Source organism: Vipera berus, assembly GCF_964194415.1.
Source record: "Vipera berus genome assembly, chromosome: Z".
In the NCBI taxonomy this organism is placed as follows: Eukaryota; Metazoa; Chordata; class Lepidosauria; order Squamata; family Viperidae; genus Vipera; species Vipera berus.
Genome location: NC_138205.1, coordinates 55,867,372 through 55,891,241, shown reverse-complemented (window position 1 = coordinate 55,891,241; position 23,870 = coordinate 55,867,372). Strand labels below are relative to the sequence as shown.

The 23,870-nt window shown below is 38.7% G+C and overlaps 1 protein-coding gene and 1 long non-coding RNA gene across 2 annotated transcripts in view; one reads left to right on the top strand and one right to left on the bottom strand.

Annotated features, from left to right (window-relative positions):
* The window catches only part of FH (fumarate hydratase), a 51,397-nt gene extending 28,079 nt beyond the window's left edge, over nt 1–23,318 (bottom strand). The window contains exons 1-6 of the mRNA XM_081344322.1: nt 22,973–23,318; nt 9,839–9,973; nt 8,745–8,855; nt 6,567–6,743; nt 5,551–5,733; nt 5,210–5,375 (exon numbers count right to left, since the gene is read on the bottom strand). Coding sequence (XP_081200448.1) covers nt 5,210–5,375; nt 5,551–5,733; nt 6,567–6,743; nt 8,745–8,855; nt 9,839–9,973; nt 22,973–23,092 — 892 coding nt within the window. The 5' untranslated portion in view covers nt 23,093–23,318. The remainder of the gene's footprint in view (nt 1–5,209; nt 5,376–5,550; nt 5,734–6,566; nt 6,744–8,744; nt 8,856–9,838; nt 9,974–22,972) is intronic.
* Nucleotides 778–5,197, top strand: LOC308677697. The gene is made up of 3 exons (XR_014028549.1): nt 778–842; nt 922–1,076; nt 3,725–5,197. It is a non-coding gene; the product is annotated as an uncharacterized lncRNA (long non-coding RNA).
* Nucleotides 23,319–23,870: the final 552 nt, after the last annotated feature.

Genomic DNA, 23,870 nt, shown 5'->3' with positions numbered 1-23,870 from the left:
TTGAGAAAACCTTGGATTCCTGGACCATGGTGTTCTTTATCTATAAGAAAAACTTCTAGCAAGAGATGGGTTGCACCTCAAAAAGAGTAGGAAGAACACCTTTGGAAATACATGTAACCAAAGTCATCTAGAGGATTTTAGACTACATCTAAGGAGATATATAACTACACTCAAAACAAAGAGCAAAGGCAATAAATCCTATATAACGAAGGAAACAGTAGGAAGGAAAGGATTATATACCAGGCGATGCAGTAGCTAGTGAACAATGGCAATACTAAAGGTTTCAATGTATTTGTTCAATTCAATGTATTTGTTGTTTATTACTATTTATTATTTTTCACATTTTTTGAACTGCCCATCTCCCCCAGAGAGGGACTAAGCGGATTTAATAAATAATTTGAGAAATAATTAAGGCCCAAGCACAATCATTACAAAAAAGGGAGAAATGGGAGATATCCCATGAAACCAGTCTGATTGTAGCAAGAACTCTTTAATAAACAAAAATGACAATTTTAAAAAATTGAAAGAGGGCATATAAGAGAAGTAGAATATTGAAAAATAGTCCAAATTTGAAATGGGTGAACCCAAACTTAATATCCTCAAATTCTCTCTTCTACAGTCAACTAAAACTTATTTAAAAATGATAGGGAGGGAGCAAATTATTCCACAAGACAGGCCCTGTTTCTTCCATCTTAGAAGACCCTCAGCAGCCTTCTATCTTTTAGGATGAGCAGATGTTTCAGAGCATGTAATCTTGAAGATAACCAGAATGGGTTATGCAGATAGCTCCTTGAATTACACCTGGAAGATGACTGGCAGTGAATGCATCTCCTAGAGTTGAGGTATTAGATCATGGGTATCAAACTTGATCATGTCATGTGACATATTGTGAGGTATTGCAATGTTTATTTGCCTTTGCAGAGTGGGGATGGTACTGGGACCCTTGGTCCTGGGGTACTTGGAGATGCCCCACCCGAAGGAACGGGGTGGGGGGATTGAACCTTACGGCTAGCAAGAGCCAATTTTTTACCTGCAGAGATGCAACGTAAGGCCAGAAGTGCAGAAGATACTCTGAGGTAACTAATCTGGGGTCGAAGGGGAGGCATTGTTTGCTGCTGACACACTGTTCCTCCCCAGCAAAGGTGCCACAAGAAAGTAAAAAGGCACAGGAATTTGCTTGCATTAGCATGTGAAAGCAAAGGTTATTTGGAGGGGGAGGACCCTGGTTGCCCAGGGGCTGCTCATTTTGCATCCAGGGAAGTTGATATCTTGCACAGAAAGGGCAACAGGACCCAATCCAGGAGTCCACTGTCAGCCTCCCAAAGGATGGGCATTCTCAGCATGTTGTGCATTCCAAAAGTCATGGAGAGTGCAACCCCTTTCCTTTTCCTCCTCCTATGTCACCAACAGCTCATGGGTTCAGGAATCAGAGGTCTAGAGGGCAGCAGGGGCAGCAGTCAGGGAGTGGCAGTAATGTGAGGACAGCCCCCTATACCTCCATGTAGGCCCCAAAGGGCCGCTTAGCCAACAAGTACCTAGGGGTGAGGGTCCCAATGCCACCCCTGCACTGCTGCCCCCTTTGTGGCAAGCCACTGAGAAGGCAACATCTTCCCTCGTCCTCCTACTCCTCCTCTAATACCACCAACCTCCATGTAGGCCCTCATCCCAGCGTCACTTCCCCACAAGTGCCCCTGCTGTCAAAGTTGAATTGCTAAGATGCCTGCCAACTTTTCACTACTCAATTTGCCATAGAAATAGAGGGGAGGAGTAGAAAGCATAGGGAGGAAACGGGATTCCAAGAGGCCATCCATGGACTGTGAGAGCCTACAAGAATACCAAGGTCACTAAGCAGGTGTCTGACGGGGAAGTCGAGCGTTCTCATAACAAATCAAAGATATATGATTGAGCAATGTGAACAACCGGTAGGTGAGGGTTAAGAGAAGCTATTGTTAACTAGGCAGATTTTTGCACCGGAAAACCAGAGCTGCTTTGCTTCTTCAGTTCTGAGATATGTATTAAATAAAGTTTATTTTTATGGAACTTCAAAGCCTTGAAGATTCCTTGATTTTGAGTTCACTAGTTGGATAGTTCACATCTGCTGTCATCCCTGGTTCCTGCCCCCTCCCCAACTACCCCATCACTGTCCCCTGCCCCTCCATGGCCCCTCTGATCCCAGCACTGTTTCCCTGCATGCGCACTTTGACTAAATGTCCCAATGCAGACCCCACACTGCTGCCCTTCCCTTTCTGCTGCCACTCCCTGCACTTCTATGGAGGCCCAATTCCGGCACCACTTTCTTGCACCACAGGACTGAGGGTCCTGCTGTTGCCCCACACTGCTGCCCCCTCTGTAGCAAGTTATGGAGAGCCCAACCCCTTCCATCTTCCTCCTCCTCCTCCTGCAACACCACCACCACGTGTTGAAATTGGGGTCCCTGTGTCAGAAGGTGGGGAGAGAACAACAGTACAGGGGCAGCTCCCTGCCCCCTCCATTTAGGCCCTGAGCCTAGTGCCACTTCCATGCAAGCACCCCTGGGCTGAGGGCCCTGCTGCAGCCCCTGCTCTGCTGCTCCCTCCCTAACTACCACTACCCCTGCGCCTCCATGGAGTCCCCAATTCCACAGCACTTCCCTACAAACAGACCTGGGCTGAGGATCTTGATTCCTCCCCCTGCACTGCCATCCCTTCTCTGCCTGCTGACCTCACCCCCTGCCCCTCCACGGAGACCCTGATCCTGGCATTGCTTCCCTATAAGTGCCCCAGAGCCGAGGGTCCTGCTGCCACCCCCTCTCCACCTTCCGCTGCCCCACCCCCCTTTATCTCCTGTCTCAGTTAGCAATGACACACCACATGCGTGGCTAATTGTCCCATGCACAGAATCAGCCATGAAGATTTGTCTGTGCAGCACATCACTTGTGACTAGGCAACATAGGACAGAGAATGGGACAATTGGTGTCAGCCAGATTTCCACACCCACTTCTCTGTAAGGCCTCCACTGCAGCCAACCACTGCCAGTATTTATGTTCAGTGCACTCTGTCGGCACTCCTTCCCCAGCAATAGTTCCCCAGCGGTCCTGTCCCACTTCCCAGCCAAGTCAGCAGACACTTCTTCCCCAGCATTTTGCTGCATGGGACACTTAAATGCTTCTCCAGGTGGTCTTGTGGGGTGGGCAGCACCCTCAGGCACCAGGTCAGGAGGTGGGAGAAGCGGCAGAAGCAGCAAAAGGGGCAAAGAGGGGTGGGAAGCAGGATGGCTCCTTCCCAGCCTGACCCTCTAGTGCTCCCTTGCCCTTCTTGGGATAGGACGAGGAGGGCTTGCCCATTCCTGCCAGGCCATCTACACCAGTCTGGTTGGTATCCACTGGCCCGTGTCCCACTCAGGCTGAAAAGGGAATCGTAATTCCGTGCCATGACCATAGTCTCAGCAACCCCATGGGGAAGAGCACACATAGGTGACCCCTTCCCTCCTGGGAGTCCCCATGCATTCCTGGTAGATGGACAGGCGGGGGGCATGCAATCGGTCTCCTTGACAATGGGGGGCACAAAGAGTGGGCCAGGCCCCTATGCCTGACAATGCACAGCCAGTGCGGCAGGTGGGCCAGCATGTCAGAACCCTGTCTTTCTATGGGCATGGGGTTTCTTGTTCTTTTGGGGTTCTGCCATTCTCCTGGGGGGAAGGGGAAGCTTGAGGTTGCTGATGTGTATTGCCTTTCCTTTGTTCCTAGCTATAACCTCTTTGATGTTTCTCTATTGGGGTGAGAATGGAATGTGCCTCCAGCCATCTGCCTTATCTCTGGGCACAGAGACCTAACAACCTTGGAATCGGTGCACTCGTTCCCACAGTGTTTTCACATCTGCGGATTGGCCTATTTGAACCGTCTGGATGGACAGTTGGGGTGGGGTTACCACTGACTCTTTTGACTTATTGATTTGTGCGGGAAGCCTTCAGATCCTGCCTTCTATTCCTGCTGTCAACATCTCCCAATAAAAGTTCCTTTTGAAATGATGTGTTTCAAAAATTCTGCTTTCTTGGGAGGACTGATCGAGCCTAGCCCGTACTACCACGGCCTGGGGGACATGGTGAGAAAGCCAATAGGTACCACTCAAGTCTTGCTTGCCTGACTGCTGTGGTGCCTGCTTGGCTTCTCTGTCATGCCCCTGCTCAGACCTGCTTTCCCCCCACAAGCACCCTGGTTGTGCCGCTTCAACCAGTCAATCTCCTGGTGCAGCTGACAGAGCATTTTGCTGTGTTGCTGCTGCAGGAACTACAGTCTGCATTCCAGCTCAGCGGCCACCCGCCTCTTTTTGTACCAACTGTACCTTAGCACACATATGTCCATTCTTGATTTTGCCATCAATGTGCCAGTCATGTAATAACTGTGGCAAGAAAGATTGTAAAATGGGACAAATGTCTCACTTAACAACAGAAATGTTGGTTTCAATTGTGGCTGTAAGTCAAAGACTACCTGTAGAGCTACCAATGTTTTTAATTAGATTTTATATACTCCTTGGTTTAAAGGGGCTTATTTGTACTTTCTGACACTAGCCTCACAATTAATAGAAAACCTACCAGTGGCACAAAGAGCCATGGAAAGATACATGCTCGGCATTACAAGAGAAGATAAAAAGACCTGCATATGAAATAGAGAATGAACAAAAGTATCATCAAGAGAATAAAAGAACTGAAATGGAAGTTGGGTGGTCATATAGCAAGAGGAACTGATGGCAGGTAGACCAAGGCAGTCATAGAATGGATCCCACTTGATAAAGAGACCTAAAACAAAATGGATGAGAACATTTGCAAGTATTGTGGGCCTAAATGGCAAAAGAAAGCTAAGGACTATATTGGCTGGAAACATGCAGAAGAGGCCTTCATCCTGCAGTGGATAGACAATGGCGAGGAGGAAGAGGAGGATTATTTGTACCATTTGCTTCCTATAGAAGAAAACTTCCTTTTCAGACCTGAGTGTGGAGTTTTCGCCAACTAGCTTCCTGAATTGGAGTGAGAATGTACCATGACACATTTCTAGCAATTAAGCTGCTATAAACATTGATAATATTTGCTACTTCTATAATAAACCAATTTACAAAGTTCAGTGAATGAAAACAAAAAGACAGCAGGTTCATTTTCTTCTTATTTTCCATTTCCCCCATTTTTATTCTAGCAAGTTGAAGGTTACATCAAGATTACTTTTAATGTCTTTTCTTACTTGTAAGTGCAGCTATTTTACATGCAATCTTCTCAGCAAAACCAATTCTTGTATTCAGTCCTGTGCCAACTGCAGTGCCACCAGCTGCCAGTTCATAGACTCTTGGCATGACTGATTTTATTCTTGTGATACTATATTTGACTTGTTGCACATAAGCACTGAATTCCTTGGCAAAAACAAAAAGAAATATTGCAACTTTCACAGCATTTTATTTCATGTGACAAATGTTTAAAATGACCCACCTATTACTTTATAATTAACAAAGATATATTGTATTTAAAGAATTTCCTCACAAGCAATTAATACTTTTTCATTGTATAAAACTGTAAAATGATTTGTACCTGGCCAAGGGTAAGAGGAACTGCATCCTGTGTATGAGTACGTCCAATTTTAATGATTACAGAAAATTCTTTTGACTTGGCATCAAGGGCATCTTGAAGCTTCTGTAGCCCTGGTAACAGCACTTCATGAACTTCCAATGCTGCGGCAATATGCATTGCAGTGGGAAATGTATCATTTGAGCTCTTTTAACATTCAAAACAACAGCAAATTATTATCTGAACATTTCTTTCGTGAGCATCAGCTAAATTAAGAAGTAGGGTTCAGGAAAAGACTAGGCATTTGGCAGGATAATGATGCAGTAGTAAAGCAATTCTAGAAAACTATGTTGCTGATTTTAATATTATTCATCATCTGTCCCTAAGTTCAATTAAAAATGGGGTCCTTAATAATACATGTTAAACTATAGGTAAAAAATTAGGAAAAGCTTCCACCTTCCCAGGTACTGCCATGTATGATACCATTCAAACCATTAATAACTCACCCAAGCTGACACACATTATGCAGTATTTGAGAAAGAATTCCAGATAGGAACTAAAAGCTATATATCCCAAAGGTGTTTTTTCAAGAGGCAACTGGACTTTCTTGTTTTTCTTTGAAGACATTTCACTTCTCATCCATTAAGTTTCTTCAAAGAAAAACAAGAAAGTCCAGTTGCCTCTTGAAAAAGCACCTTTGGAACAACCATGACTTGGAAGACTGAAAATCTCCTTGGTCATAAGTTATGTATTACATACCAGGAAGTTAGTTCTCACTCAGTTAAATCCCACAATTGTTTTTATGTAACAATAAAATTACCTCAAACATGATTTAATCTAAGAATATAACAGTTATTTTCTTCAGATATAAATATAATTTATTGAAATGCAGCAGGCAATAAATACAATGAAGTTTACACATGCACACACATGTTGAGACACACTGAATATTTTATGTCTAGCTAAGCAACATTTAATAAATATTATGATGGACTTAGAGATACTTGCTACTGCAGAAAAAAGAAAAAGAATATATTCACCTGGCTTTTATTAACATGATCATTGGGATGCACTGGGTCCTTGCTCCCCAGTTTACCACCTAGCATCTCAATAGCTCTGTTGCTGATGACTTCATTAACATTCATGTTAGTCTGAGTTCCAGATCCAGTCTGCCACACCACCAAAGGAAAGTGATCATTTAATTTACCTTCAGATACCTATAAAACATACACCTTATTATTTGTGTTCCTATATAACATACATCAAGGAAAAAAGTGTTATTTTATGTTTGAAATAGCAAACAGATACAGCAAAAAGCCAACAAGAAACAGTCCCAACCATCAACAAATAAGTTCAATGTAATAATAACAAACATATCCTAAGGAGAAAAAAAAACCAGGATAATAGGAGGCCTGAATTTAAAATTTACATATAGTCCTTGGGTTACAATAGCAATTGGGATCATGATCCCCATTATTAAGTGATGCAATTCCTGCGGGCCGGTTTCATCATACCGAAGCTGCGCCCACCCCATTGCTGGCAATGCAAAAAGAGTCGCGATACATTGTGACATGTCATGTGACGTGGTGAGTTTGACACCTGTGCCATAGGATATGGGTGTCACTAAGCAGGAAGAAGGGGAGTCCCAGGAAAGCAATGAAGAGTGTATGTATACCATGGATCACAAGGAAGTGGGTTGGTGGAAGCCATGGGAGGAGCAGTCTCAGGTGGTGGGCAGTGGCTTCAAGTGGATAGTTGGAGGCTGTTAAAGGTTGCTGCAGTCGGGTATGAATACTACAGAGTGTAGGCTGGAAGGAGTGCTACAGAATATGAAATCCCTGGGAACTGGGACTCCATAGTGGACTCCTTGGGAGAAAAAGCAGTGGTAGTGACTTAATGGGACAACTTGTAACCTTCCCTGCTGGCTTACCCATTGACTCTGCTTGTGAGAAACAAGCAGGGAAGGTCCCAAATGGTACAACATCATAATTGCAAGCCAGGCAGCTGAACAGTATTCATGTGACCATGGGAATGTTGTGATGGCCACAACTTTGCAGACTGATCAAAACCCCATCTTTTCAGTTCCACCATAACTCTGAACAGTTGCTGAATGAATAGTTGTAAGCTAATAAGTATCTGTCAGGACCCACCCCAAACCACGTCTTAGGAAGACAAAAACTCTTGGAGTCAGTTCTAGTCCAAAAGGAATCTTTACTAGGACATGCTTGGTTGTGAGAATACAAGACAGGACTTAGTATTGTTTTACAAATTGAAATTTTATAAAGGGTACCCGGTACAACCCCCCTTCCCTCAACCCCATTTGGTCAGCCCCCCCATCCTTCTACTTGGTGTCATCCCTTTCCTGGGAAAGAAAAAAAAGGAACTTCGAATCTTTATGGTTATTGCCTTCTTCCTCTCCAGAATTAAAAGAAAACACAAGCCAGATACCTTCTTCTCTAACCCTCCCTTTTGATCCCCCCAGTTCAAAAGGTTTCCTTGGTCTTTGAAATAACCTAAGGCAGGCTGAATCCACATATGCTCCTCCTTCCTCAGGAGATGGCAGAATCCATATGGGGGGGATAATGTTTTAAACATACATTTATGAATGTGATATAAATGGATTCTGACACTATCTTTATAAGGAATATAAATATATAAATATAAATATATACTGCATATATTTAGCCTGCAAGAAAGAAATCAGAGGCACAGGAAGCTCTAATTTAAAGGAAGTAGATTGAAATTGGATAGTATGAAGAATTTGGAACACTGCCCTCAGAGGTGAGATGGAAATCCACTCTTCCAGCCTTTGGAAAATGTTGAAGACCTAGTTCTGCAAACTCACAGTGGAACATGCAGCTTTGGGATTGGTTAGCACTTGAAAACCCTTCCCCACAAAGTTTTCTGAGCTAACTAAACTTTTGAAAATGCTGTCAAATATTTTAGAAGAGCAGATCCTCAATTAGTCTATCAAATCACCACAAAGAATTTGCTAAGAAAACACATTACTGATTTGTTCAGCTTTAATCTGTTTACACTGGTTTTTTTCTTTTTCTCTGTTGATGAAACATTCCTAGCATCTTTAAACAGGTTAAGGGAATTAGATACTTTAACACAAGACTAAATGGAAATATCTCACTTTATGCAGATGATCATCATCTATCTATCAAAATTAAATACAATATTTTAGGATGTCGTACATGCATCTTACATCTTACCTCATTTGCTGCATTTATAATGGCATTAGCAATCTTAGCCTCAAGGCCATAATCCTGGTTTACTTCAGCAGCTGCTCGTTTTAAGATACCAAAAGCTCTTATTACTTGAACCTAAGATTTTCAAGAAAAATCTAAAACTTCACATATAAAATAATACATACAAAACATAGAAAATTGTTTTACCAGAGGCTATCTTATTTAGATGCTATCTTCTAAATAAATCCAACACTCTTGTTTTACTAAAAGTATTTTCTATTTTATTTACAACATGTTTATATGACATCACTATTTAATAGTTAAAAGGTAAAGTTTCACCCACACATGCGTGCTAGTCGTTTCCAACTCTAGGGGCCGGTGCTCATCTCCGTTTCAAAGCCGAAGAGCCAGCGCTTGTCGGAGGACGTCTCCGTGGTCATGTGGCCATGACTAGACGCCAAAGGCACACGGAACGCTGTTACCTTCCCACAATAGTGGTCCCTATTTTTCTACTTGCATTTTTACGTGCTTTCGAACTGCTAGTTATCAATGAATATTGCTATTATATGAGAATTTTTTCATACAAATCTAAATAATTAGTGACTTCCTGGCAGAAAGGGCAAACTGAAGAGAAGTCAACAATCATGGTGGAATAAAGACCACAGCTCTTCATATTTCCTCTCTGTATAAGAAGAGTATTTGAGATCACCCACAAATACTTCAAACAGTGGAAACAATAGCATGGTGATCCTGCTGAAACCACTGTTGATGCCTTTAAAAGAGCACTAAGTTTGCATACTTCCTTTTCTAATCACTTTTGGAAATTGCTTGTTAACTACTTTTCAGCTATTAGGAATAAAATTAATTGTGGAGTATTCTAAAATTCAAAGGTAAGAAATACATCTTACAAGCTAGCATTGGTCTGTATATTTATTAACTAATTAGTATTTAAGGATTAGGAATGGCACACTGTCCTACTTTCTCACTTACCTGCTTGTTTATGAGAAGCAGACATAATTTGGAAACCTACTTTTTTAACCCTTAACTCTGAGTAAATATATATCTATACTAAATCAAAGTTTATATTCAGAGAATAAATTCAGGTTTGAATAACTTACTGGCATCCGTTCAGTTGCACCACCAATCTTAAAATTCATTGTAGATCTCACAGTCTGTGCACCATAATACTTGTCATTTGGAACACTGAGTTCACCAAAAGTATCATATTCAGTTCTAAATGATGACTGACTAGCCTAAAAAGGGAAAAGGCAAATTAAATGAAGAAGCCTGTAAATTTAAAAGATTACTAAAGATACAAATAAATACTCTTGTTTTTAAACTGGCATGTATAAAAATGTATGTGTCCCAGTTAAAAAAATTCAAATACAGTGAATCAATAAGGAGAAACAGAATGAAACATAAGGTTGGCATTAAGCACATCCAAATGGAAGAAGCCAACCACTTTCCACAATATGGTATTGACCATATCATGTAAAAATAGGTCTTTAAAAGGACTCGTCAGACTTGCCCCAATTTAGATCCTTAGGAAAGAAAGACCTTCAACTCCTTTTGGTTGAAGTAATAGGTTCTTTTACTAAAGTTAAGTGATTGCAGTAAAAGTAGTTAAGTCTGAGTATTTCCGCACAAAATTTTACAATTTTCCCCTTTCCCTGGCCCTCCTCCCTTGACCAGTTCAACAGTATCCAATCCTGGTTTGATATTTTGGGAACTGCTTTGATCTAGGTCAGGGGTGTCAAACTGCCAGCCTGTAGGCTGGATGCGTCATCCAGAAGCCGCACCCACCCCATTGCTGGCAATGGCGAAAAGGCTCCGATGCGTTGCACGTCACATGACGTCGCGAGTTTGACATGTCTGTGCCAGGTGCTTCTCAAAGTAGTTTCATATTCCGTTCCCAGGCCAGGTGTCTTTGGCAGCCGGTTCATTACCATGATTCCTGTCAGCTTGTTTTCCTCCCCTCTTTTATGTGTCTTCTTCTCTCCAGCCCAAGCTTCCCCAAATTCCTTCCCGCGCACATTTTGGTTTATGGCAGAATGCCAGAGAACCAAAGCAGCTGAAGATGGCAGACCTGACAGGACTACTATCAATAAGCTGTGCTATGCTAATGATATAGACAGACAGAGTCATTATAGATTGTATATAGATGTATGCTACACTGATGATGCTATGAAAACTGAATATACAAGTAATATACAAGACAGTTACGGAGAATGGACAAGAAGTTGGCCATGCTAGAAAGATCGCTGACATAAGAAAAGAGACATACAGAAGTCCGTCCTTCCCAAAACAAAGGGTTATGTGGTAAGTCACGAGATTTGTTGGTACTCATCATTTTTAAGTATTCATCATGCTTCCTGGAACTAATTAAAGATGATTACTGAGGTACCACTATACTTGCATCTAAAGTTAACCCTAAAGAAAATTCCAGAATCCTGATAAGAGCAACTTTAAAATAACTCAAGATTACAAAATAGTGTTCAAAACTTTCCAAATACATAGGGTTTCTTGATGACTTCTTTCCAAATCACAGGTCAGAGTTTAAGCATTTTTTCTCAACCAGTTATACATTTACTTTTAAATAATGAATTGGCCAACATACAAGATTGCACCATATCATTAAAGTAGGACAGAAGGTTAAGAATAAATGCAGTTGCTTTTTTAATTGTTTTGTAAAACAACTAATTATAAATTACATTGTTTTGCTATTACATAATGATGTAATTAATTAATTTTGTAAAAACTGCTGATTCTGCTGTCTATTCCTTTACAAAACACATATAAATCAAGAATATTATTTGTCAATTAATATATTGCAATACCCAAGTATATTACAGAACCAAGCACGATTGTGTTTTGCTCAGTTATAAAATGCAGATTAGTTTTAGGGGCAAAAGTGATAGAATATAGAAAGTATTTTAGCCAAAAGTGTTCTAAATATTATCTAATTTTAAGATACTCCTGTAAAGACAAAATTGCCATTAAAAACAGCATTAAAAATTATATCCTCCTCTGTGACTAGCATGATAGCAAGGATGCAGAACAGATCATAGACTAAAGTGCATGTTTGTTTGGGATGATTATGCTATACAGATTTTCAATATCCAATTTTGCATGAAAAGGGGGCAAACAGATTTCTTTGCCTTCTTAAAAGTAATTTGATAAGAGTCTATGACTGTAATTAGAAAATTATCAGATTCTAATTACTGTATTTCTTATTGCTTCATAGAAGAAAACCAATTTCTATCTAGAGGACCAACTAGAGAATACACACAAAAGTATCAACATCTTTGAGGGAACAAAATTAACAAGGGAAGATGAAAACAAAAAGCTACCCTTCCTGTATATTCCCATCAGCAGAGGCAATGCTTAGAAATACACATCTAATGTAAAACTACTCACACCAAATGCTCCTCTATTGAAGTAACAACCCAACTTCCCACAAGAGAAGCTATGTAAGAACACTATTTAGATGAGCACAAACATTGCAGCAACCTTCACCATCAGAAAAAAGAAACAGGTTGTCTGTACAATATCTTCCAACAAAATGGATGCCCAAGCAACTTTATCAAAAAGTGCCTGACCATTCAATTCAATATACTTTAGTACCACCAACACAAGCTATTAAAATGATAACACTACCATTCATTAATAACTAGCATCAGACTATTATAACCACATGGCATTATCATAGCACTCAAAAGAACTAATTCCCTCCAAAACATCCTAAGTAAACCAAAGATCTAGCAGCCCCAGAAGAAAAAACAGGAGTCATCTACAACATACAGTGTAATAGCCACTATTTTAGACAAACAGGTGGAAGACTAGTAGAGCGGATCTCATGAACATCAACTAGCCATTAGAAGACATGATGAAAATTTGAACTTCCGGTCTGATGCCATGATGAGATGGGTGGAAGAAACCAGGGCGCCGGCTTCTTAGCCCAATTTCGTTTGGTCCGGCAACCCCAAGGGGTCGGAAAGTTGCCCTGGTGGGGCAACAAAGAAGGGAACCTTTGGGAATCTGGATCAGACGGCGGTCAGTCCAAATAGACCGGCACTCCAAGTCATCGTCAGCTGGGGGGAAAAAACAAGGAGTCGCACTGCACCACCAAATAGCTGATTGTCAACAATATGCTGAAACTGGGTGAGATTGTTTTATTCCTCTTCCTTATGGACTTGGAAATAGAGATCCCCGATTGGAAAAAATTTCCGAAGCAAAGACCCCAAAAAGACCAGGGAAGAAGGGAGTTAAAAGCGGCGAGAAATTACAAAGAGGGGAAGGAAATTAAGGAATATAAAATAATTCTTAAAAATGGAATTCAGACTACTTAATCCCTAGGGTGTGGAAAATCTTTTTATATTCAATTTTTATGAGAAATAATTTGAAAAGAACTTTAAAAGAAAACCCGGGTATAGACAATATAGTGAATAAGGACATCTTATTGGTGAAAGGAGATACTATATATAGCAATACCAAATACTAAAAGAACTTGAAAAGGTCTTGACCTTAAAATAACACCTGGTGTAAGCAAACAGCTTTATAAGACTTTAAACTAGAAAAGACTCTACACAATCATATCTCTTGACCCTGGATATAATTAAAAGAAGAGACAGAGGGCTTTTTACTATTTGGAGACAGAGGTCTTTTTACATCTTTGAACTGACTGGAACATCTGGATTTAGCCTAAAGTAGTTGGCTCGTTTTATGGCTGGATTTTAGCCTAAGATAGTTGGGTTTTTTCCTTTTCCTTTTTTTTCTCGTTGTGGATTTATAAATTTACTTAATTGAAAAATGAGTGCACCAAATCTCACCAGACGTATGAAAAAACTTCCTCTGTACCCTCAGTTGGAACATCTATTCTAGCCCCACAAGCCAGGGATCTATTGAAACAATGTTGCACCGAGAAAAAATTAATACTGCTCAAACTGAGATGCAAACTACATTAAAATTAATTCAAGAATCAATACAGAAAAATCATGGAGACAAAAAGTAACTTTGATAAATTAAATCAATGAATGCTGGATATAAAGACACAATTTGAGGCTCATCAGCAAATGATTGTTAAAAATGAACAAAGAATAAAGAATATGGAAAATAAATCAGATGACACTGACAAAAAAATGGAAGCACTAATGCAAGAAAATGAAAAATTAGAACAAGCATATCAAAGATTAGAAAGAGCAGTGACAGCTTTGGAAATGGATTTTAAAATTTCAAAATATCCCTGAAGATAGAGAAGAAGATATTAGCAGAAGTGATTATTAATTTATTGGCAGAGGCTTTAAAAACAGACCAAGCAGAGATACAAATGTAGATGAAATATTTCAAATGAACTCAAGTTATGCAAGGAAATATAGACTACCCAGAGAAGTCCATGTAAGATTTATAAAGAAAACAATAAGAGATGAAATACTGAGAAGAGTCAGAGATGAACCATTACAATATAAGAATAAAGAAATTGTGGTATTTTAAAGCAGATCCCTAAGAGAATAAAAGACACTCGAAGACAGTGTCACTTTCTTAACTACAAAGCTAATTGCAAAAGGTATAAACTTCAGATGGCTGATGCCAGAAGGGATCCTTATCAACTGCAATAATACAAGATATCGACTGGACTCAATTTGGAAGGCAAAAGACTTTGATGAAAGAACTTTGACACCCCTGTTTCTAGAAGAACCTTTGGAGACAATCCCTAAACTACTAGAGTAGATAGAACAGTATGGAGAAATAGCAGGACTGAAAATAAACAGAGAAAAAACTAAAGTAAGTTAAAAATCTCTCAGATAAGCAAAAAACAAAACAAAACAAAATGTCATAAAAAATAGACTACAAATAGTTAAAAAGGTTAAATACCTGGGAATATACTTAATAGCAAGATGTTCAACAATAAAAGAAGATAATTTTACAAAATTATTAAATCAAATAAGACTGGACTTTGAAAAGTGGAAAAATCTGCAACTGTCGATATTAGGAAGAATTGCTACAGTGAAGATGAATATATTACCAAAAATTTTGTTTCTATTCCAAAAATACCTATAAAACTTGAAAAAAAATATTTGAAGATTTAAATTCATTAATTTTGAAGTTCATTTGGCAAGGAAAGAAAGCTAGAATTAAGATGAAAATGTTACAAGAAGCCAAGGAGGTTTTGGTTTGCCAGAGTAGGTATTATATTATCAAGCATCTGTATTAACATGGGTAAAAGAATGGATAACTCTTAGAAACAAAAGGTTGTTATACCTGGAGGGACATGATTTACAACTGGGTTGGCAGCTTTTTTATGGTATGGAAAAAATAAAATCCATAAGTACTTTCAAAACCACTATATAAGAAATGCATTACTAGTAAAATGGGGAAAAATAAAACGTAAAATATACCTGAAAATTCCAGGACGGGTTTCAACAATGGAAGCATTTGTACATACAAATTTAGTTGATTTTGAAAAATCTGGACATACAGAGATATTCTAAATTCTGAAGGGAATTTAAAATCTAAACAAGAAATGGAAAATCAGGGTATAAATCTATCATGGTGGACATACTTACAAAATGCAAGTTAGATATGATAAAGATGTTAAACTGTATGGATTTTGTAAGGAGCAAACCTTGTTTGATAAGATATTATTAATCTCTGATGAGAAATTAATTAAGAAAATCTATAATTTTCTATTGAATTTGAAAATGGAAAGTGAACAAGTCAAAGAAACAATGATAATATGGGCAAATTTGGGGGGATTAGAATTAGAATTAGAAAAATGGCAAAACTTGTGGGAAAGAAACTATAAATTGACAATGTCAATTCCTTATAAAGAAACTTATATAAAATGCTTATCTTGCCACCAGCAAGATTAGCAAAAATGTTTAAAAACATGTCAGATAGATGTTGGAAATGTAAACACAAGTCAGGTACTTATTACCATATTTTGTGGACATGTGCCAAAACAAAGAGTAATTGGAAAAAAATACATAGGTGGCTAAAAAGGATGTTGGGAAAACATGTAGATTTTAAACATGAATTTTTTTATTAGGTATAATGCCAGAAAAGACTAACAAATAAAGCATATATTTGATTTTGCATGTCACAACAGTGACAAGTATTTGTGCAATACTGGAAAAATGAAGAAATACCATCAGATGAAGAAATAATAATAATAAAAATACTAGAATGTGCGTAGATGGATAGACTGGCTTTGAGGTTGAAAGAAAAAGAAGAAACAATATTATCAAACATGGGACTTATTTTATCAATGGCTAGAGAAAAGAATAAATGATTAGGAATTAAATCTGTGTTAGTGAATGTAAAACTCAGACATGTTTGTTGAACAAGTACTATTGAATGTATGAAAAAATCAATTAAAATCTTATAAAAAAAGAAGACATGAAAATTCCTTAATTTCACAAGACAACAGACTTAACCATAGTTTCAACTGGGAAACTGGGAGCATCATAGATGGAGTCCAAAAAAACCCACTAGAAATTTCTTGAAAGCCTGGCACTCAGACAAGTTAATCATGAACAAACACCTACAGACAAACAGTATCTGCATTACTATTCAAGAGACAATCAAAAAGCCAAAAAGAAAACAAAAACATCAAAGTATCTCCCCCCAGCAAACAACACCCAGATGAGCAGATATTAAAATTAAGATTAACACTAGATCAACAATCAAAAAGTAAACAATACCACAATAAAGGGACTACCAATTCAGACAGACAACTTAACAGTAAACAACAGCCTAATCAAAGAACCACCAAGACCACTCCCACTGACAGGGCAAACCACTAGTATGTAAAATGAGAGTAAACCCCACTCCCTTCTAGCACTGATGACGTTACTTAGTTGGTAATGAAACATCTGCAAAAAAATAACCAAATTGTGAGAATACCAAGGAACCTATAGTTCAACTCAGATACAATTATTCTCTTCTATCAAACCAAACTCTGCCCAAATCAAACCCTTTAAAAACAAAAAACAAAAAAACAAAAAGCATTCTCTCTCAGTTTCAGCATGTTCTCTTCCTAGCCCCCAAAACTACATTTGGATACAATATTGCAAAAATGCATAAAACAGACAATACAAGTTGCAAAAGGCAAGAAAATGCTAAGAGAACACCTGTCCACCCTAGACCAGGGGTAGGCAACCTCAGCTCTTTTATGACTCATGGACTTCAACTCCCAGAATTCCTGAGTCAGCTGACTCAGGAATTCTGGGAGTTGAAGTCCATGAGTCATAAAAGAACCGAGGTTGCCTACCCCTGCCCTAGACCAATTCAAATCACCAGGACCAGATTACATCCCAGGGTTCTGAAGGAGCTGCAGACATGATCTCAGAACCACCGAACCAAATCTTTCAAAGATATTGGAACAATGGGGAACTACCAGAGGATTGGAAAAGAATTGATGTGGTTCCCATCATCAAAAAGGGGGGGGGGAAATTGGAGCCATGAAACTACAGACCAATCAGTCTGACATCAATACCGGGGGAAATCCTGGAAAAAATAATCAAGCAACAGATCTGCAAACACCTAAAAGCAAGCAAAGTTATAACTAGAAACCAACACGGGTTTGTCAAAAACAGATCATGTCAAACAAAACTTATTTCATTATTTGACAGTGATTAAATTAGTGGATTAGCAAAATGCTGTGGACATACTATACTTGGATTTCAGAAAGGCATTTGATAAAAGTAGATCACAACCTGCTGCTTAGTAAGCTAGAATAATATGGGATAACAACTTCACCACCAGAAGGATTCTTAAGTAGCTGACAAATCACACTCCACTTGTAATCCTTAAAGGAACTATATCTACCTGCAGGGAAATAAACAGTGAGATACCTCAAGGTTCTGTCTTAAGTCCAGTACTCTTCAACATTTTCATAAAAGATTTCAATGAGGGGATAGAAAAAGAACTCATCAAATTTGCAGATGACACCAATCCCCTTGCAGGAATAGCCAACACTCCAGAAGACAGGCTCAAGATCCAAAAGGATCTCAACAGACCTGAACACTACTAGGCCCTATCTAACAAAATGAAATTTAATGGTGAAAAAAGTAAGGTTTTATGCTTAGGTAAGAAAAGCCAATTACACAGGTTTGGAGTAAGTAGAACCTGGCTCAACAGCAGTGAGAGGGATTTAGGAGTTCTAGTGGACAACCACTTAAATATGAGCTAGCAGTGTGCTGCAGCCACCCAGAAATCCAACACCGTCCTAGACTGCATTAATAGAGGATAAAATCAACATCATGTGAAGTGTTAGTATCACTTTATAATGCCTTGGAAAGACCATACTTGGATTATTGTATCCAATTTTCATCACCATAATATTAAAAAATCTTGAGACTCTTAAAAAGGGCTCAAATAAGAGCACCAAAGATAATTAAGGGCTGAAGACTAAAATATATGAGGAATGGTTGCAAGAATTTGGTATGTCTAGTCTAGGGGTTCCCAACCCCTGGGCTGTGGGCCAATACAGACCATGGCCTATTTGCAACTGGGCCGTGTGATGACTTACACGAGTGGAGGACTGGCACGCTTGCACATGTGCGTGCAGCTCAACTTACACATAGAGCTATGCATGTGTGTGTTTGCCCACTGCTCAAATTGAGCTGTGCGCATGTGCGGCGGTCCACCAATTACATGGCCCGTTTACCCTTTCCTCTCCCCCTCTGCTGGACCACTGAGCCACAAAGGTTGGGGACCGCTGATCTAATCTATAGAAAAGAAGGACTATGGGTGACATGTTAACAGTCTTCTAATATTTGAGGCAGTGCCACAAAGAAGACAATGTCAACTTAATCTCCAAAGCACCAGAAAGCAAGACAAGAAGCAATGGATGGAAACTAATCAAAGAGAAAAGGAGCCTAGAACTAAGAAGAAGTTTCCTGACAGTGAGAACAATCAACCAGTGGAACAGCTTGCCTCCAGAAGTTGTGGGTGTTCCATCACTGGGGTTTTTTAAGAGATTGGACAGCCATTTGTCTGAAATGGTACATGGTCTGCTTGGGAGGGGTTGGACTGGAGGTCCCTTCCAACTTATTTTATTTTGTTATCCTGTTTTTCTATGATCACATGTATCCATCCCATCAATTTGCAATTTTTTTCCATGTATATGTACAGGTTCGAACTAGACAGTGATGTTTCTGTGTCATATATGTCTGGGTATGTGGGTATATGCATAATGGCATTTTTTGACAGCTGAATGCAATGCAATTTCATTTTAATGTATGCTGATTAGTGTACATTTAAATGTTTTTTTTATTCTGTTCTATTCTATCCTATCCCAAAGAAAGTCTGAAATGTTTACAGGATTGCCTGCCATGGTCAGAGGGTTGGATTAAAAGACCTCCAAAGTCCCTTCCAATCCTATGTTTTACTAAAGATCACACATTTTACAAGTTTTCCAGACTTTTATTTTATCAGGTGTAGATATATATTTTTCTGAATTAATACTGGAGAATCTAATGTTATACTTCACAGTACTATATACCATACACTTTATATATCTATTCCAAACAAACAGGGCACACGTCAGAGACATACCTTACTATTGCAGGACAGCCAGAAGAACCTGGTCAGTAAAAGCGTCAGAAAAAGGATTGACTTGAAATCACAGGATTGGAAGAGAAAAGTTCTATGCAAGTTTCCAGAAAAATGGCAATCTTTTCTGAATATTTAATAAAACTTTTTCTGAAACATAGGAAGTGAAAGGGAAATCCTGTCCCTCCACCACCCCAAATTAATGATTCCATTTCTGTTAGAATCTGATTCTGTAGAACTTAAGTCTATAGTTTACATCTGCACTCTGGATACATTAAAGAACATGTCTTTTTCTGTGAGGCATCTTTTCAAGTATTGAAAGGGTGCTATCATGTTCACTTTTTTCATAAGAAGAAGGCCTAGCTTCTTTTAGGTTGAACCTAATTCCAAGAAGAATTTTTCTCCCAATTCTTCTTCCCTGAATCTGTTCGTTTTTCTCATTATTTAAATGTGGAATCCAGATCTAGGCAGAGTACATGAGGGGGAGCAATGACAAAGAAAATATAGAACTACTGCCCATGATTTAGAAAAGTAAAATACTGAAATACTAAAAAGCTGCATTTTCCCATAACCAACGGTTGAAGGAAAAGTCTTCATCAGGGTCCAGTCCAAGCCGGGAATACACAACATGGCAACTGCTTTAGAAAGAAGGTTATAGTTTACTGAAGAGGAGAGAGCCAAACAGAAAGATGGCTCTGGAAGAAAAAAGCACACGTAATAGGGAGTGGGTTTTATATCCTCTTGGGCTTTTGTTTGGAGTTAAGTTTCCTGTTCCTGTTTGAGGCTTTGTATTCCCTGTGTCATGTACTTTGACCTGAGTCTGACTGTGCCCCTTTGGCACTGTGGGTTAATCCTATTATGTCCTGTCCTAGAGTTTGGGTGGGGTAGGTAGATTTTAGGTGTCTTTGTCTTCCTAAGCTTCAAGCTGGAACGCTCCAACCTTCCTGAATGGATTATTACTTCTGCATTTCTACAGAGCTGGTTTCTGCTTGAGGGAGGGAGACTTGGGGCTATTAAGAAAAACTGGCAAACAGAATGATTGGATAGAAAAGAAATATATTGATGTGATTATTTTTAGGACTATTGGGAAAAATTATATATTTAATTGTTATCTGTCAAAGCAATAAAAATTGTATTAACTCAATGTTTGCAAAAGAGGATATTTTGGGAAAAGAGGAAATCTATTATGTGGATTATGGATTGTAGAAATCAATTGTTAGTGATTGTTTTACAAATGTAACCCAGAAAACACACTGTTCACCAATTATTAAGTGATTTATGTTTTAAAAAATCAATAAAATATATTACAAAAAAAGAAAAGAAAAACTGGGCATGCTTTTCTGCCTCTTTGAGATCCTTTGAGGAAATATAATATTCTGCCCTTTTAATGTTTCATTCTCAGGGGGAAGGCTGACTTCCCCCACAACTATATAAACCAATTAGTATTTCAGGATCTTTTACACAAGTACAGTACAATTGGCAAGTATCCTTTCCCTCCTCCTTATATGAATGCCATTTCAATCACTTAAGTAACTCTAGATAACTCATAATACATACAAAATTTAAAACAATTGTTAAAAAATATCAATAACAAAACAGACAATATTACATAATTATACATATCAGAAGGAAAAATTCAGGGCTTGCTAAAAGTGTTGATTCCACAGCTTTATGAAAGCCCAATGGGGTTTACGCTATTAGAACTTTAGGGAGATATTTTAGCACAGCTACAAAAAAGGTCATCTAGATTGCAAAAAGTGGCAATATTTTATACCTGGGACGAGGAGTGTCCAACTGTACTGTATCATACTGACCAGGCAGAAATAGTAAGAGAAAGACAATCTCAAAGGAATCCAAATCCTAAATCATATAGAACAGGGGTATCAAACTGCCGGCCTACGGGCTGGAGCATTACGGAGAAACCACACCCATCCCATTTTCAGCAATGGGAAAAAGTTCCAATACGTCGCGCGACGTCATGTGACGTCGCGAGTTTGACATGCCTGATATAGAGCTTTATAGATTATCAACAGTTTACATTGCACGTGATTTTCCAATGATAATCAATGCAAAATTTCAGTTTAATAAGTAAAGAATTTTGCATGAATCTCTTTAAATTTTATTTTATTTTCAATCTATTTTACAAATATACCAAGATCCTTTCAATTTTATATATTTTTCAAAAATATAAATATTCCACCCAAATTTAAGCTATTTACAAATTTGATAATACTCTTCACCTAATGCATGAAAATGCTAACTACAAGATCCAAGACTAAATACTGCAGCTTCCTAATTGATATTTCTCTTCAATTTGTTGAAAACCATTGATAAACATACTGAATGATTTTCGACTGTTATATATCTATTAGTTTGCTAATCAGTATATATGGGGTAGTCTGCTAAAAGTTTTGTCAAAATATATCTACACAATGTTATCTTAGAAATCAATATATTTCTGATCTGTTCTAAAGTCCTTCCAAGTTTAGTATTTGCAGTTTCCCTTCTCCCTCTTTTTTCAGAACAAGAACAATTGCTCTTTTCTAAGTTATTTGTTATTTCACTACCTCTCCAGGGTCAAAGTTTCTTTCAGCAAAAACTAGAACTGGCACAAACAGCCAATAAACCAATGAGCAGAAGCTACATAAATATCTTAAATAAATAAGGATGCAAACTATTGAGGATAAATTTATTGCAAACTATTGAGGATAATTATGATACAATTTCAATCATTCCTATACATCCAATGAAAGTTCTTATTATACTGTAGAGAAATCAAATTTCTCACCCATGCAATGCAGTGAACAGTAGACTAGTCTGGTTTCAACCTACTTGCTTATTTTATCTTGGCAAAACTAACACCAGGAGTTCTTAAAGATTTAATTTCACTTAAAATGTCAGCTTTAAGTGAACATAATGCCCTTGTTCCTGTGACTTCCATTTTATTCAAAGATAGCACATCTCTCACTCTTTGGAAGATAAAAGCTATCAGGAAAACAAATCAAGAATTTTCTGGAAGACTTTTGGCAGAATTTATCTCCAAGCAGATGTGAATGAAATGTATTTAAAAAACCTCCAATGCCCAGTCATTAGTTTGAGATGGGCGGCCATGTAAACAGCAGCTATAAATAAGTTATATCACTTTGAAAGATCTGCAGTTTGATTCTGAAAGGCATCATATACATTTTCTTTGATTAGATGAGCAATAGCATAGTCACAAGGATTTTTTTTAGCATTAGTGTATTGATAATGGCATGAATTTTACAAGGCCATGATTTTGATTTTGCATCTAGTGCCTTAGCATACTCAGCATATTCAGTTCTCGTTCCTAACAGAGTAACGTGCAACCGGCATTGTTCTTATTAGTTTATTGCTCAACGATGTTGTTGTTCCTTCTTAATTATCTTGATTAGTATCAGATAGTACACATTTGTATTTTAGAAACCACTTTAACGAGGGCCTTCCACCATGTGTATTTTGGAGGCGTTCAACTTGATGGCGTCATTTCCTCATCCTTCTCTGCAGTATTAATATCGTCAAGGGCGCAATGAGAGGAATCCCCTTCTATCCTCGCGGTCTTCCTTCTCCCCCCCCCCCATCACCTAATACTAGCAGCCGGTACACCCAGAGACTGTCCAAGGTCACCTTCCAAAATTTATTCTGGTCCCCTTTCCCGACACAAGAAATTACACGCTCACCATTCCTCGTTGGTGGGGCTGATTGTAGAAACAACTCAGCAGACGAACGCTTCGGAACTGGGACTCGACAGCGAGGGCCGCACAACAAAAACGGTGGAAAGGAGATAACGAGCGATACATGGCGTCGGAAGGTGTATAGCTGAAAGGAGGAGCCAGGAGACGGAGTGAAGATAGCCAATGGAAGTACAAAAAAAAAAAAGGAAAGAGCCGGACTGAAAACTTCGTGGCCCGCCAAACCAATCAAGAAGACCGGGTGGAGTTGTAAGCGAGCAAGAAAATAAACCAATGACACAGCGGCGTGGAAATCAACAAGGAAAACCGAGTTGGGCCGAATGAATTTCACACATTTTTAATATATGCGCATGCTTCCCTTGTAAACGAGCTTGCGTAGAGGTTACTTTGATGCCTTTTATGTGTCCTTTGGAGAGACAAATCTATTTTTGGTAGCTATGGGGGAAAACGGGAAGATGATACTTACACACTGGCAACATATCTTCCTTTTTTCCTCTATTTTATATCTCTTTAAACCATCATACTTGAGGTTTACTCCTCCTTGAAACGAAAACTTTCAGACTATTTTGCAATTAGGCTAATAAATGTTTATTATCACCTGAAAATTTTTGCATGAACAATATGGTGGCTTAAAAAATGTTGTATTTTTATTTATTTGTATTCCGCCTTCCTTTTTACAAATAACTCAAGCCAGAGAACACATCCAACTTTCCTATTTCCCCACAATAACTCTATGACGTCGGTTAAGCTAAGAGAGGGTGACTGGCCAGTCAAAAAGTGGCTTGCATGGCTAAGGTGGAACGTGAGCTTAGTTGCTCTTCTTTGCACTTTTTCCAAAATCTCAATATCTTTTTTGTCATGTGATCAAAATTGGTTGCAGTATTAC